This window comes from Oncorhynchus masou, chromosome 6, assembly GCF_036934945.1.
Source record: "Oncorhynchus masou masou isolate Uvic2021 chromosome 6, UVic_Omas_1.1, whole genome shotgun sequence".
Classification (NCBI taxonomy): Eukaryota; Metazoa; Chordata; class Actinopteri; order Salmoniformes; family Salmonidae; genus Oncorhynchus; species Oncorhynchus masou.
The window spans coordinates 36,225,521-36,242,646 of NC_088217.1; the positions used below are offsets into that span (position 1 = coordinate 36,225,521).

At 44.2% G+C, this 17,126-nt stretch overlaps 1 protein-coding gene and 1 long non-coding RNA gene across 2 annotated transcripts in view; one reads left to right on the plus strand and one right to left on the minus strand.

Annotated features, from left to right (window-relative positions):
- LOC135542009 (calmodulin-binding transcription activator 1) overlaps positions 1 to 16,870 on the plus strand; it is a 143,108-nt gene extending 126,238 nt beyond the window's left edge. The window contains 13 exon segments of the mRNA XM_064968565.1: positions 7,147 to 7,292; positions 7,394 to 7,578; positions 7,742 to 7,820; positions 7,961 to 8,228; positions 8,314 to 8,786; positions 8,877 to 9,037; positions 9,147 to 9,399; positions 9,823 to 9,894; positions 10,128 to 10,148; positions 10,261 to 10,406; positions 12,394 to 12,465; positions 12,655 to 12,685; positions 13,902 to 16,870. Coding sequence (XP_064824637.1) covers positions 7,147 to 7,292; positions 7,394 to 7,578; positions 7,742 to 7,820; positions 7,961 to 8,228; positions 8,314 to 8,786; positions 8,877 to 9,037; positions 9,147 to 9,399; positions 9,823 to 9,894; positions 10,128 to 10,148; positions 10,261 to 10,406; positions 12,394 to 12,465; positions 12,655 to 12,685; positions 13,902 to 13,934 — 1,940 coding nt within the window. The 3' untranslated portion in view covers positions 13,935 to 16,870.
- On the minus strand, positions 899 to 4,836 carry LOC135542010 (uncharacterized). The gene is made up of 2 exons (XR_010456018.1): positions 2,742 to 4,836; positions 899 to 2,370 (listed from the first exon to the last, which is right to left on the minus strand). It is a non-coding gene; the product is annotated as an uncharacterized LOC135542010 (long non-coding RNA).
- Positions 16,871 to 17,126: the final 256 nt, after the last annotated feature.

Genomic DNA, 17,126 nt, shown 5'->3' on the forward strand with positions numbered 1-17,126 from the left:
GTTAACCCTGGTAACCTGGCTTGGGTGTCCACCCCCAGTGCTCAGAATGACTGAAATCACATGTAGATTATGGTCATTCATTTTAACAGAACATGCAACTCCTGTAATGAAGCAGCCAATATAATGTAATTTGCCAAAATGCAATCTGCAGGAAAACACCATTATAAACAGTGCACCTGATGCATGTGGGACAGAGTTTTAAATCTCTTTTAGATTCCCCCTCTTTCTAAGTTTCTAAAGATGTGACAACTAGCCTGGGTTGATAATATGACTAGGATTGTGCCTTTGGCTTCTGGAAAACAAAAGAAAGTTGATTTGAAAACCAATGGAACAGGAGAGAAATGCTAGTTTCAATGGCATAAAATAATTTCCTCCATGTTTCTATAAGGTAAGATATGCCTCATAATTTGAAGTAAAACATTCAGGTTTCAAACAATTAAGTATATGTTTTCAAAATGAATACTGCCTCCGGCTCACATTGCAAAGTGGTAGAGGATGTGCTGATAGCCTGCCTACCTATGTGTATTCATTTGAATGGTGAATAGGAAGCGTGCTTCAATTATCAGTTGAGAAATAAAAATAGTAGCTCTTTTTAATCGTGGCCATCAAAACTATTTTGAACACACGATTGCATATAGAGTTGTTGCGCAATGCCCGGGCTTATAAAAGCCCATTTCACTCCAACAGCATCGAGCTGAGGAGCTACAGCAGCTCTAGCACTGTCTGACCAGCCACTCTATGACAGATGTTATGATGTCTTATGTAGCTGTGATGAGGAATCCTCTTCTCAGATTATAGTACCAAGGGTGAAACAGAGTGTTTAGACAATGTAAGGGATCTCGTCCTCCTCTTCTGAGGAGGAGTAGCGAGAAGGATCGGAGGACCAATGCGCAGAGTGGTAGGTGTCCATAATGTTTTTTAATCAAGACAATAGAACACTGGAACAAAACAACAAACGATGACGTGAATATACAAAACCGAAAACACGGAAAACAAACACCCACAACCCAAAAGTGAAACCCAGGCTACCTAAGTATGATTCTCAATCAGGGACTACAATTGACAGCTGCCTCTGATTGAGAACCATACTAGGCCGAACTCAAAAACCAACATAGAAAAACAAACATAGACTGCCCACCCAACTCACGCCCTGACCATACTAATACAAAGATATAATAACAGAACTAAGGTCAGAACGTGACAGACAATTTACTGTTTTAAATCAAATCAAATTGCATTGGTCACATAGACACATTTAGCAGATGTTATTGCGGGTGTAGCGAAATGCTTGTTTTCCTAGCTCCAACAGTGCTGTAGTATCTAACAATACACACAAATCTACAAGTAAAAGAATGGAATGGAGAAACATATAAATATTTGGACGAGCAATGTCGGAGTGGCATTGACTAAAATACAGTAGAATACAGTATATACATATGAGATGAGTAAAGCAGTGTTATAATTATTAAAGTGACCAGTGATTCCATGTCTACAGTATGTATATAGGTCAACAGCCTATAAGGTGCGGAGTTGAGTAACCGGGTGGTAGCCGGCTAGGGATGTAATATATTTCTACAGATTTGGGTTCCTGCATGTAATATAGCATTTTTGGAGTGTTGCTGATCATGCCATAGGTTTGATGGGAGATTCCACCATGTTGTATGGGGGCCTGGATTTACACGTCACATAGGGGACAGGAATAGGGACAAGGGGTGTTTTGGGACCAGATACACTCTCTTACAATCTCTCTCTGAGTGAGTGTTGAGTCTGAAAGTCTGGATTCCACATAATGACAGAAAATGTAGAGGCCTGTTTCAGCACCATGGACAGCACCACTAGAGAGCCACTGGCTGGAAAAATGTCATTATTCTCCATAGGCGAGACATTCTACCACTATGCCTGATGGGACTTGTTAATTTGAGCCTGTAATACAGTACCAGCCGAAAGTTTGGACACACCTATTCAAGGGTTTTTCTTTATTTTTACTATTTTCTACATTGTAGAATAATAGTGAATACATCAAAACTATGAAATAACACATATGGAATAATGTATTAAAAGTGTTCAATCAAAATATATTTTATATTTTAGATTCTTTAAAGTAGCCACCCTTTGCCTTGATGACAGCTTTCCACACTCTTGGCATTCTGTCAACCAGCTTCACCTGGAATGATTTTCCAACAGTCTTGAAGGTGCTGAGCACTTGTTGGCTGCTTTACCTTCACTCTGCGGTCCAACTCATGCCAAACTATCTCAATTGGGTTGAGGTCGGGTGATTGTGGAGGCCAGGTCATCTGATGCAGCACTCCATCCCTCTCCTTCTTGGTCAAATAGTCCTTACACAGCCTGGAGGTGTGTTGGGTCATTGTCCTGTTGAAAAACAAATGATAGTCCCACTAAGCACAAACCAGATGGCTGTGGTAGCCATGCTGGTTAAGTGTGCCTTGAATTCTAAATAAATCATTGACAGTATCCCCAGCAAAGCACCGCCACACCATCACACCTCCTCCTCCATGCCTCATGGTGGGAACTACACATGCAGAGATCATGATAGCCTGGTTCCTTTCTAGGTTTCTTTCTGGGTTTTGGCCTTTCTAGGGAGTTTTTCCTAGCCACCATGCTTCTACACGTGCATTGCTTGCTGTTTGGGGTTTTAGGCTGGGTTTCTGTACAGCACTTTGATATATCAGCTGATGTAAGAAGGGCTATATAATAAAAAATGATTTGATCCGTTCACTTACTCTGCATCTCACAAAGACACGGCAGTTGGAACCAAAAATCTCAAATTTGGACTCATCAGACCAAATGACAGATTTCCACCAGTCTAATGTCCATTGTTCGTGTTTCTTGGCCCAAGCAAGTCTCTTTTTCTTATTTGTGTCCTTTAGTAGTGGTTTCTTTGCAGCAATTTGACCATGAAGGCCTGATTCACACAGTCTCTTCTGAACAGTTGATGTTGAGATGTGTCTGTTACTTGAACTCTGTGAAGCATTTATTTGGGCAGTAATTTCTGAGGCTGGTAACTCTAATGAACTTATCCTCTGCAGCAGAGGTAACTCTGGCTCTTCCTTTCCTGTGGTGGTCCTCATGAGAGCCAGTTTCATCATAGCGCTTGATGGTTTTTGTGACTGCACTTGAAGAAACTTTCAACGTTTTGGGCATTTTCTGGATTGACTGACCTTCAATGTCTTATAGTAATGATGGACTATCGTTTCTCTTTGCTTATTTGAGCTGTTCTCAATGTAATATAGACTTGGTATTTTACCAAATGGGGCTATCTTCTGTATACCACCCGACCTTGTCACAACTCAGCTGATTGGCTCAAACACATTAAGAAGGAAAGACATTCCATAAATGAACTTTTAACAAGGCACACCTGTTCATTTAAATGCTTTCCAGGTGACTACCTCATGAAGCTGGTTGAGAGAATGCCAAGAGTGTGCAAAGCTGTCAAGGCAAAGGGTGGCTACTTTGAAGAATCTCAAATATATTTTGATTTGTTTAACACTTTTGGTTACTACATGATTCATATGTGTTATTGTATAGTTTTGATGTCTTCTCTATTCATCTACAATGTAGAAAGTAGTGAAAATAAAGAAAACCCCTGGAATGAGTAGAAGTGTCCAAACTTTTGACTGGCACTGCATGTTTTATACTGCAGCCTCAAGGGAGCCTTTGTGTGGGGGACATACACTGCTGTCATGTGAACTGAAATGACGTTTTTAAACACCTGTTGGTCATAGGCTTAAGACCCTTGTTTTATGTGATTGCTGTGTGTTTTGTTGTTTTTCACCATGTACAACATCCTGACAATTATTGAATGACAATCAGGTTTCCTGACTGTATGAACCTCTAAGTAGTTACATTTTGTTTGCCACTCAATTTTCCCTCTCACACAAACATTCCCTCTTGCAAACACTAGTCTGTGCAACAAGGTGCTGTAATTATTCAATGCCTGTATAGTTCAGGGGCGTGTGTTTCATCTCGTTCGCTCCAGTCTATGTGATAGATACGCTATTGTGGCCTGTGCTATCGCCCGCAATGCAGAGAGAGAGGGAGAGAGAGATGGGGGAGGGGCAGTGCGGCAATGCGTCTACAGAAAGACGCACTGCTGCGGTCCACATAAAGAGAACACTCGCATAATGTTTTGTTACCTTGACGGTCTGTTTTATTGCAGCTAAATGTAAACCGTAATGGGTCTTCACCAGGTTCCGCTCACATAGGATACACAAAGCGGAATAGCAATAGATTTTAGAGCGTTTTAGAGCGCTGGAGGTGGGATTAATAGAGCAGCCATCTGTGCATAGTCGCTCCCAGCATAATCTCGACAGATTGACCGAATGAGAGAGAGGCGTAGCCTCGGCAGCCTAGTTTAAACCTGTTTCAATGGTCGGTCGCCCCATATTGAGGCTCGTTGTCATAAACTAGCCTACCAAAATAGTACAATGCACCAAAGAGATCAAATATCAGAATGATAGAGTACGGCTTCCCAGGCATATTTGCATTAGCCTACTCACGCCTGCTTGAATTCACTCTCGTCTCTCCACTGTGCCTTTGTTTGAAAAGCGGGCAGCCAAGTTATTCTACTGTCTCTGACTCTTGTGATTCGTTTATTTTTCTCCCACGGATGATGACCGAGACACCGGTAGCTCGTGGAACTCCCCATGGTTAGATTTAACTCCGGCGTCTGTTTCCCTGCGGCGCAATTAGAATGAACGTCTGCCCTGTTTACGCACCTCTCACGGTTTTAGGGGAGAGAAACGGCGCGAAATGGGAGGGGAGGGTAGAGACTCTCTCTCTCGCCTCTTCCACTTTGTTCTATTGATGTTGCATGGTAGCAAGCGTCGCACACCTCAAACTAAAAGGGAACTGTAAAACAGAAGAAGAAGGACAGAGCGTCAGAGAAACTATTTGAGCTTTCCGGTTAGTAGCCTTATCTATTATGTGAAAACGAAATAGAAAATCGACTTTTAGCTGTTGTCGGTGTTTTGTGCATTTACCTCGTAATTGGTGTTGAAAATGCAAGAGCCACAGAATGTCTCGGAGGTTGAGTCTGGACTGGAGCCATTTAGAGGATTTTAGTTTATCCTATTATTCACTTTGGCTACCTGACTGTGGTGTTGATAGTAGGCTATGCCTGCCTATGCATGCTCGCATCATCTCGAAAGTCGTTAGTTGTGTGTGTTTACATTGCTTTCATTGTTCATTACAGATTATATACCTTGTAAAGGCTCACAGCCAACACAGTCCAGGTCAAATTCCCTCATCTTGCGGAACAGGTATTAAAACGTATGTAAATGGCTAACCCCTGTATATTATGTTGTGTAACTTGGCTGGCCTGGTAGCACAATGACTAAGTAACTAAGTAACACGTGTGCTGTGGAAGAGCTGCTCTCTCTCTCTCTCTCTCTCTTGCGCTTTGTCTCGCTCTCTCTCTCTTTCTCTCTGAATAAATCAACCTCAAACAAAGGACTACAATAAGCCACTGTCCGTGTAGCTCATATGCCGTTTGGGGACTTCTGTAGCCTAGTCTATTAACTTTTCGCAAAGGCATAGGCCTACATTTATGGCAATTAACTACTTTAACTTGTAAACTATAAGTGAGTGAATTGAACAGAGGGGAGTAGGCTACGAGCTGGTCTGAACCAAGCCGAAGTTGCATGAAGCGCGGTCCCACATTCTGATTTCAGCACCAAGAGAAGTGGACAGTGCCACGAGTTGTAGACTAGCTGTGAGTTGTGCTGAAAGCCTGTGGGCTGGTGAAAATAATTTCCTAATGTGACGTTTCACAGTTTTTATTCTGGTTACTTTAACAAATATATAACAATTTAACAAATCCCAAGTCTGATGGGCAGGAACAGGGGCAGAAAGTGGGTCAAAACTTGGAACAGAATTGAACAGTTCTGGAAAACAAGCTTTTCTCTAATTAAACAGACCTCCCGCCATCCATAAATACCCAACTGAAAAAAACTAAAACATAGAAACAAGCATGTTGTCAGCAGTGGTCATGTCTCCACTGCCAAGTACTGTGTTGTCCTTGATATGCTGTTGTCACTAACATGCTGTGTGTGTGACTGGAAGTGCCCCAGAGGACCTCATAGAAGGGTAGGAAAGGGGTATAGCCTATGGAGTAGACAGATAGGCTCCCTGTAGGAGGAAAGAGACTGACACACATACAAACATATTTTGTGAGCAACACAAACATGATTGGAGACTGAGACACACAAGTCTGTAGATACACACATGCAGAGACACACACAGTTGGAGAGTCAAAGAGGGTCAGTATAATTCATGATTCCTCTGTGTCTGGTGAGAGATCAAGGTCCCACATGCAGCAGACTGATGCAACACCCACACAGATCGGAGTAATCCAGACAGACCCGCCTAGACATAGAACAGAGAAACTTCTAAATTCCCCCTAAAATTTTGTCCACCCAATGTGGTGGTATAACCAGCTGGTATTGAACCCAATATGTCTGGGTGACGACAGACCATGTTAACCCACTGACCTTAAGGCATTTGTTTTGGAAGCTAACACAACATGTTGAGTTTGTTTTTCTGTTCATTCAGATGAGCTCTCTGTCGTGCGTAGCTGGCAGGCTATGCTCCATTCTGATTGGCTGTAGTAGTTGTGTTAAAGGGGAGGAGCTCTTATGTCACAGTTGTCGTCCCACCCTCTTCTCCTCCTCTGTGTGTGCCGCATCCTGAGAGAGAGAGAGCGAGAGAGAGAGAGAGAGAGAGAGAGAGAGAGAGAGATAGAGAGACGGAGATGGAGATGGAGAGGGAGAAAGAGAGACCATCAGGTGGGGATGACATAATCTGCACTGCAGCAACACTGCAGTAGCATTTGAACAAAGACGCGCGCAAGCACACACACACACACAGTGCAAGTACACACTCCTGTTCTCTCTCACATAGATACAAACATTGACTATTGTTGACTTGCTACCAGGTCTAGTTTGTTTTTAAGGTTTATCTCTAGAGAGAAAGCTTGATGTTTCACCCTGTAAACTCTGTTTTCTCTTACTGTATGGGAATCTGCTATAGGGATAATGAACACATTATGAATACAGCTCACCTCAACCAGTCATCTCTGCCTGTCCCACTTTTATCCAATCCCAGTGTGTCCCTCCTGTGTTTCCATAGATACCCAGTTCAGGATGTCCATTCTGGAGCGTCTGGAGCAGATGGAACAGAGGATGGCTGAGATAACCAATCACCATCAGAGCTCCGAAACCACGGCAGCTACGGGGGGAGGTGGAGGAGCAGGTGGCACTGACCACCAGTCCCAGGTAACTCAATGGACTGGTTAATTGATTGGTTGGTTGAGTGGCTAGTTAATTGATTGGTTGTTTTATTGAATGATTGCTTTTACCCCTCCCTCTCTCTACAGCTCTCCCCAGCCGAGGGTTCATTTGAGGGCCGTGTGGTGGTGGTGTGTGAGAAGATGATGACCCGTCCCTGTTGGGTTTCCTCCAATCAGCTGATCCACAGCCGGAGTTCCCGGGGCATGACCCTGCTGCACCTGGCTGCAGCTCAGGGATACGCAGGGTTAATACAGACTCTCATCCGCTGGCGGTGAGAATCCACGCACACGCACACACACACACACACACACACACACACACACACACACACACACACACACACACACACACACACACACACACACACACACACACACACACACACACACAGGTACATTAAGATGTGGTTCAAAATGTGTTCCTCTGTTCCTCAGCACTAAGCATGCAGACAGCATAGATCTGGAATTAGAGGTGGACCCTCTCAATGTCGACCACTTCTCCTGCACCCCACTGGTAAGAGATTGTGTTTGTGATGTAATGTGAATGTAATGTGAATGTAATGTGAATGTAATGTGAATGTAATGTGAATGTATGTTCTGTCTATATTTATTTAATGCTGTGTGTATATGACGTGTATGGTCTCCACCCGGTAGATGTGGGCCTGTGCTCTGGGTCATACAGAAGCAGCGCTGGTTCTGTACCAGTGGGACCCCAGAGCTTTGGCCATCCCTGATTCGCTGGGCCGTCTGCCACTCAGTATTGCACGCTCACGGGGACACACTCGCTTGGCCGAGCTACTGGAGCAGCTGCAACAAACTCCTCCTACTCAGAGTCCACCCACTGACACCTGGATGGACAGGTGGAGCAGTGAATCGGAGCCCAGTGGACATAGGGAAAGCCCCGCCCCCAGCTCTAACCCAGGTGAGAGAGGTTACCTTGGTTACATTGGGGTATTTAACCCTGAGGGCCGCAGTTACATGTGTGATATCATGCTCTGTCTCACCAGACCTAAGGAGAACCAGGACAGAACCACAGCAGAGCACCCAGAACCACAGCCAGAGTCAGAGCTGGGCTCACCAGGGCCAACCCCAGTTGCAAGGCCAACACCGGGGGCCACCAGACAACCAGGGAGACCAACCACCAGCCAAGAGACTCAAACTCAACCCTGAGGCCCAGCAACAGCCAGTCAACCCCCCACGCTCTCAACTACCCAACCTCAGCCCCCTAAACACTCACCCCCCCAGACCCAGCTCTAACACCCCAAATCCCCACTTCCCCAGCCCACCTCTGCAGGCCAGGTTAGGGGGGTCAGGGGGTGGCAGTAGGTATAGCTTGCGGCAGGCTCTTGGGAGGCGGAGTTTGGCCAGGAGGATTCTGGGAAAGGAGAGACTGGCCAATCATCTGCGTCAGAGGGGCGTATCCACCAGGGGGGAGGAGCCAGAACTGCTGACCTATCAGGAGAACAGTGAAGACCTGCAGGTAGGAGGAGCTTAGGCTAGTTTGACCAATAACTCCACTCAAGCCTCCACTTTTACTTCATGCAAGCACTTATTTGTGTGTGTGTTGCAGATGAACATGATGATGCTGGCAGAACACATCATGGAGGCCACTCCTGACAGGATCAAACAGGAGGGCTTTGTTGCCACGGAGACTGAGACGTCGCCACCAGAGACCGTTGGGGTCAGCGGTGATGTCAGCTGGTTGGCTAGTTACATTGGTGACGTGGAGCGGTGAGTCCAGAAAGCTCCCATCTCTATATGATACTGTGGTGTTGTATCGATGTAGTGTATATTACTGCCTGCACTCTCCCTCATACTGCTTCTGGTGCTTTTCCTTCAGGTTTCTATACTCCAGGCCCCAGATGCCCACCCCAAGCCCCATACCAAGCCCGCTGTCTGGGCCTGAGGATGAGGAAAGTCCCCTGGCTCCGCAAGGCCTGCCCTCCCCAGCCGACTGGAGTTCCTTCCTGCATGCATCACTCAGTGGAGAAGGCCCAGACACCAACCCTGCCCACCTCACACTGACAGAGGCGGAGCAAAGAGAACTGTACGAGGCTGCAAGACACGCCCACCACACCCTCAGAAAGTACAAGGTATTGATAATAACTCTGTTTGTAAAGCCGTCGTACACAAAAATCACTCAAAGCACTACAAAATACAACAGAAGGGTCAAGTAGAAGAAGACTTTATTCTGGGTTAAAAGTTCTCCCTGCCAGGTCCCTGGCTCCACAGGTTGAAGGGTGAATGAGTGGATGGCTGGAGTAGTATTGTCTGGGTGTGTGTGATTGACCCTGCATGGGGAGTTTAAGCAGAGCATGGCCTGGATAGAAAAAACAACTGCACTGCATTCTCTCTCTCTCTCCCTCTCCCTCATAAGGATACACTGCAACAACTGTATGATCTAGAATCCAGTGTTGTGAAGTTTGGGGTCAACCATCTGTGGCTCGCATGCCCACTCCTGGTCTCTCCCCTGTGGTTGCCATGCCAACTCACCCTTCCCTTCCTCCTTCCTCTAGGGCCGGCCAATCCAGGAGCAACGTAAAGAAACAGTAGCAGTGGTCCAGCGCTGCTATAAGAAATACAAACAGGTACAGTATGACTCTCAATCCCAGATCAACCAGATCATATCAGCCCTGCTACTGAAGCCAATGACCAATCAGCATCAGTCAGCTCAGCCATTAGTCAGGACAACTAGAACACAGCATCTGACATACCTTCTACTCTATGTCTAGTCTGGTTCACTATGACTGGATGTGTCCACAATATGTCCTTCATACTCTCTTTCTTTCTTCTCTCTCTATCTCTCTCCATCTCTCTCAAGCTGTCATGGATAGCCTTGAAGGTAGTGTGGCACTCTCTCTCAATCTCTCTGTCTTTATTCTATAACACATTGTTTGAATGTACATTAAGTTTGTACTAATTCCCTGACCAGTCTAATGTAATATCTCTATCAGTATGCACTTTATAAGAGGATGACGCTGGCAGCCATTTTGATCCAGAGCCGCTTCCGCAGTTTCCACGAACAGAGGAAGTTCCAGCAGAGCCGGCGAGCAGCAGTACTGATCCAGCAATACTACCGCAGCTACAGACACTCTCTCAGGTACACACATGGCACGCACATAGGTCATTCTCAATACCACATCACAATAAGGTGCACATAGGTCATTCTCAATACCACATCACATAGGTCATTCTCAATACCACATCACAATAAGGTGCACATAGGTCATTCTCAATACCACATCACAATAAGGTGCACATAGGTCATTATCAATACCACATCACAATAAGGTACACATAGGTCATTATCAATACCACATCACAATAAGGTACACATAGGTCATTCTCAATACCACATCACAATAAGGTGCACATAGGTCATTCTCAATACCACATCACAATAAGGTGCACATAGGTCATTCTCAATACCACATCACAATAAGGTGCACATAGGTCATTATCAATACCACATCACAAGGTCATTCATCAATACCACATCACAATAAGGTGCACATAGGTCATTCTCAATACCACATCACAATAAGGTGCACATAGGTCATTATCAATACCACATCACAATAAGGTGCACATAGGTCATTATCAATACCACATCACAATAAGGTGCACATAGGTCATTATCAATACCACATCACAATAAGGTGCACATAGGTCATTATCAATACCACATCACAATAAGGTGCACATAGGTCATTATCACATCACAATAAGGTGCACCATTATCATCACAATAAGGTGCACATAGGTCATTATCAATACCACATCACAATAAGGTACACATAGGTCATTCTCAATACCACATCACAATAAGGTGCACATGGGTCATTATCAATACCACATCACAATAAGGTGCACATAGGTCATTCTCAATACCACATCACAATAAGGTACACATAGGTCATTATCAATACCACATCACAATAAGGTGCAGAAGGTTTGATTTGCCTGCTGGAGGGCGAGGAGACCCCCATCACCGCCGCGTGTCTTTTTTAAGGGATTGTTAAATAAATACATGTTATAACTATTTGTTTTTGATATCATCACCTCTTGAAGAGCAGTCAGGACTACACATTTCAGATGATTCCACATTTATCTCTGTCATCAGTTATACAGCAAGTAACTGCATGCTTTACGATCAGTAAACATCCATTGATCATGTCATTTCAGATACATGAGAGTATTCCCAGGATATCTCTTTATTGCCCACCATTAATTGGATATTTGAGTGATATAGCATAAAAGTGAACTACACCTGACAAATATGAGTGGTTTAAATTCATTTCCCATCCTTTGTGGGGTCTGCCAGTCAAGCAGCAGAAGGGTGCATTTGTCAGTATTGTTCGATAATGTTTACTTTGCAAGATACCAGTAGAAATGTTGTACAGTTGGCTAAACATAGTGGTAAGTAAACCTAATGTACTTTTTTATCCAACCAACGTGGACCTACCTAGCAAAGTTAGCTAACATTATCCCCTTTTCAACATTGTTTTTCAGAGTGTTCAATCACGATTGCTGCTGACAGACATGAGAGGTTACAGTGATTGATGGACAACGTCAAAGTGGCTAGCTAGCGAACAACAGATCGCTTCAATATGGCTAGCTAACAAGCTAACTTTCAGGGCTTACACTAGATGGCTATATCCAAATACAGTTTGATTTGCTTGTCATCTATTGTGGTGATGACAGAAGTCTGACCGGGACAATGACTTGTCAATCTCTTTCCAAAAGCCTAATCTCTGATGAAGCTAAATGACACATGTTATACATGCCAAGTGGATAGGCTACGCTCACGTATCTGACATGCTACTGATCATGAAAGCAGACAGTTCCTTGCTGTATAAGTCTGACGATATTAAAACCAAATAGTTATAACATGTATGTAACAATCCCTTAAAAACGGCACATAAACAAACGTCCCAATGGTTTTAGCGCCGCTGGCGTCTCCTCGCCCCCCAGCGGGTAAATCGAAAGCTCTGCACCTTATTGTGACGTTTTATTGATACCGACCTATACACACAAACAGACAAGCACACACACCCTAACTGTGCTGTGTGGTTGTCGCCATGCAGCAGTCTCCTCACTAAGAGACAGAACCAGGCTGCCCGTAAGATCCTGAGGTTCCTGCTCAGATGCCGCCACAGGTACTAATTCACACCATCTCCTACCTGCTCCAGACCAGCTGTCAATACATCACCATGATAGAGAGGATGCAGGTGTTGACCATGTCTGTCCTCTCTAGCATGGCCGTGTGGTGACAACCCCACCCCTCCTCCCCATACCCAGTGTGTGTGTGTGCTAATAGTTGGTGTTGTTTTGCTGTTTCTGTGAAGCCTCTTGATGGACCATAGACCAGTCAAACGGGTAAGTGAGCACCAGTAACTCAGTTTGGGCTTTTCTTACCCCCTCTTCTAACTCTCATTTCTTACTCTCTCCTCATACTCTCTCTTTTTCTCTCCTTCGCCCCTTCTCTCTCTCACTTTTCTCTCGCTCCCTCTCTCCATGTGGCTGATGCCTGTTTGCATGTCAGCTCTCTTGAGAGGGAGAGAGGGAACACTGGGTCAGTCCAAACATCAAACATAAACACCTCTATCTGTCCCTCTAGTCCCTTTGCTTTTTCTCACTTTCTCTCTCCCTCTCTATTCCTCTTCCTCTCTCTTTCTCTCTCTCCCTCTCTGTTCCTCTTTCTCTCTCTTCTCTCTCTCTCTTTCTCTCTCTCCCTCTCTGGTCCTCTTCCTCTCTCTTTCTCTCTCTTTCTCTCTCTCCCTCTCTGGTCCTCTTCCTCTTTCTTTCTCTCTTTCTCTCTCTCCTTCTCTGTTTTTCTTCCTCTCTTTTTCTCTCTCTCCCTCTCTGTTCCTCTCTCTTTCTCTATCTTCCCCTCTCTTTCTCTCTGTTCCTCTTTCTTTCTCTCTCTCCCTCTCTCCCACTCTCTTCCTCTCCCTTTCTCTCTCTTTCTCTCTCTTCCCCTCCCTTTCTCTCTCTCCCTTTTTCTCTCTCTCCCCCTTTTCTCTCTCCCTCTCTCTTCCTCTCTCTTCCTCTCTCTTTCTCTCTTTCTCTCTCTCCCTCTCTGTTCCTCTCTCTTTCTCTCTCTGGATATTGCTGAATGATGCTGGTATTTCTGCATGACAGAGAGAGGGGGCAGGTCCTTCTGCTTTACTTCCAGGGACTGGGGCATGCTTTGAATGACATCACTTCCTCTGTGGGAGGGGCTTCTCTCTTGTTTGGCCTGCCAGTATCCTGCTATTATTTTTGGCTTGGTAGTTGTGGAGGGAGAGGGGGGAGAGAAGTGTGTGTGTGTGTGTGTGTGTGTGTGTGTGTGTGTGTGTGTGTGTGTGTGTGTGTGTGTGTGTGTGTGTGTGTGTGTGTGTGTGTGTGTGTGTGTGTGTGTGTGCGTGCGCTTGCCCGCGTGAGTGAGTGGGTGTGCGCTTGTGTGTGTGTATGAGGCCGCTCATCTTACAGTCATCTGAGAACTGTAACACAGAAAGTGGCTGGTGAACCAAAATAACTGTTTGTTGTCCCCAGTGCCAACCATCAGTGTGGTGTGGGTGTGTGTCTGACCTGGGGCTCTTCTCTCCTCTAGGGCAAGAGAGCAGAGAAAGGCCAGGGGTCCTGAGAGCCCACGACCCAGTCCAACACAGAGCCCCCTCATCCTGTGAGCTCCTCTCCACTCTTCTCTTCCCTCTCCTCCTGTCCCTTCCTCCCTCGGTCTCACACAGGGGCAATTCTCTTTTCCTCCCTCTCCTCATACCAATCTCACAATGGGACTACTTCACAGTCCACACTCCTCTTCTACAAACAGACTGCTAACACTCAAACAGGAGAATGAGGAGGGATACATGGCAACTATATCACTGAGACAACACAGAGACAACTCTCCTCTCTCTCCTCCCTCTGTTTCTCTGAGACAAACGCTTCCCAAACAGACAGGTACACTGCTCTGGGAGACTGCTCTGATGAACATATGGTCCTGGCTCTGGCCACAGCCTCGCTTTACGTTCCTCTTCCTCCAGATCACAGAGAGGAAACTACATTACCCTGCCTGGCATCTTTGCACTCTTCACAGATATATCAATGTTTTCTTCAAGAGCAGAAAAGAACAAGAGAAAAAGATCAGGATGCAGCTGAAGATGCACATTTTTTTATCGAACATGTTCGATACGGAGAATGGGATGATTGGTTTTCTCATATGGGCAACATTTGCATTGACATGCATAATCTATATTGGACCTGTTGTACTTGCTGTATATATGATACATTTTAGGAAAGGAAAACATAAACCAAATATCACTCCCATATCCTGTATGCATGCACTGTTTTTCACTAGCTCTTCTCCCATGGCTTTTATGGCAGTTGGCAAAGTCAATGTGATCACCACACTCTGATTGGCTGGCTAGACAGGTCAACCAGTCACCCAGTCCCCCAAAGAGAAGTACTACACTTGAATGTAAGAAGAACATTAACAGATAGGGGTTTAGGTGTAAATAACAGTGTCTTAATTTGTTATATTGACTTGTCTATGAAGTCATTCTCTGAGGAAGCATTTTGCTAGCCTGATGTGTGAGTCTGTGTTTGTTGAATCTAATGCATGTGTTTGAGCTGTGAGCTCCTGCATGCGAACCAAACTTGTTTGTTTTGTATTTATGTGTTGTGGTGTCTCACTTCTGTCCTCATTGACTATCTACCCTGTGTTTATCATGTGCTCTATGTAAGGAAAATAACCTGGCTTTTCTGCTTTTATTTATCTATTTGTTTAATATTTCTTATTTACCTTTTTTTATGTTCTTTCATTTAATTTACAGTAAGAAAAGGGCATTTTCGCCCGAGTTAGTTTTATCCCCCTATTGTGTGGTAATGTGTGGTAATGTGTGACATATTCGGTTCAGATGGTTATCTGTCTCTGTCAATTTGTTCTTAAACATGAACTTCAAAAAGCCACATATGGTTTTGAGGAGAGTGTCACATTGCATTGCCTTGACTTCTTATAGTCTGTGAGAAGTCCCTATACTTACTATACGCTAGCCCCTGTCTAGGACATGGGTCCCTATATTAGCCCTTATAGAGTTTAGCCCAACCCATATTTTGGACTATTTGGCGTCTCTGTACATAAAATGACGAGGTTATGGGTATATATGGAGACCCCGGATCTTTTTCATGAGAAAAGACTGTATTTAAGAATATATATTATTTTACTTCTATAACAACAGTATGAGCAGATAGAGACCCGGGTATACAGGACAATTGTATTGTTTGTAAATAATGTAAATACTAACCATGGATCTATGTGCATGAGAAAATAAGACAAAGAAACGGGCAAGAAAATCAACATACATTTGTTTGTGGCTATGGACTGTAAGGGGATGTGAACTACTTCACTTTACAAGTGTTTGATATAAGTGTTATTGAAGAACATTTTGCTAAAGCATGACATTGATGAAATCTTATGTTAAACCCAGTGATATAAACAATAAGGGCAGAAAGCTAAATGTATACACAACATGCTTTTGATTTCAGGCTAGCAAGAATGAAATCATTTTGCTAGTGGTGCCAATTATTATGAATTCTACTTTTCCCTAGGACCCTAGGATTAGCGCAGGAGTTAAAACATACAAGTATTAAATATACTGTACACAGTCATCTCAAGCAACTGAAGGGTGGGAAAGCAAGGAGAACTTCATAATCTATTATTTTAAAGTGTACACAGAATTAGTTCCTGTCAGGTGTCAAAACCAAACAAACTGGTGATGGGTGATGTTTCTGTTAGTGTGGTCCTCTGTGGCTCAGTTAGTAAGAGCATTGTGAGGGCAATGCCAAGGTTGTTGGTTCATTTCTTGCAGGGATCACACACATACTCAAAATGTATGCCCTCACTGTACTGAGTACATTGGATAAAAGTGTCTGCTAAGTGGTATATACTTTTATGTTAATGCAATTGCAGATTTGAAACTTTCATCTCTTAGCTTCAGACAGATGTTTCCCCCTTCAAATTCCCCAGTATGCAATTGCCAATAGTATGGTCTGTGTTACGATGAGGCGTTTCCTTCCCTGGAGTGTCTTACAGATTTGTTTTGACTGAGGATTATGACCAGTTTGGTTTAGAAAGTGCCTACTCATATACAGAACGTGCAAGCTAATATCAGGAACCCACTATATGTCTCCAAGCTAATATCAGGAACCCACTATATGTCTCCAAGCTAATATCAGGAACCCACTATATGTCTCCAAGCTAATATCAGGAACCCACTATATGTCTCCAAGCTAATATCAGGAACCCACTATATGTCTCCAAGATAATATCAGGAACCCACTATATGTCTCCAAGCTAATATCAGGAACCCACTATATGTCTCCAAGCTAATATCAGGAACCCACTATATGTCTCCAAGCTAATATCAGGAACCCACTATATGTCTCCAAGCTAATATCAGGAACCCACTATATGTCTCCAAGCTAATATCAGGAACCCACTATATGTCTCCAAGCTAATATCAGGAACCCACTATAGGTCTCCAAGCTAATATCAGGAACCCACTATAGGTCTCCAAGCTAATATCAGGAAACCCACTATCAGGGTCTCTCCAAGCTAATATCAGGAACCCACTATAGGTCTCCAAGCTAATATCAGGAACCCACTATAGGTCTCCAAGCTAATATCAGGAACCCACTATATGTCTCCAAGCTAATATCAGGAACCCACTATAGGTCTCCAAGCTAATATCAGGAACCCACTATATGTCTCCAAGCTAATATCAGGAACCCAAGCTAATATCAGGAACCCACTATGTCTCCAAGCTAATATCAGGAACCC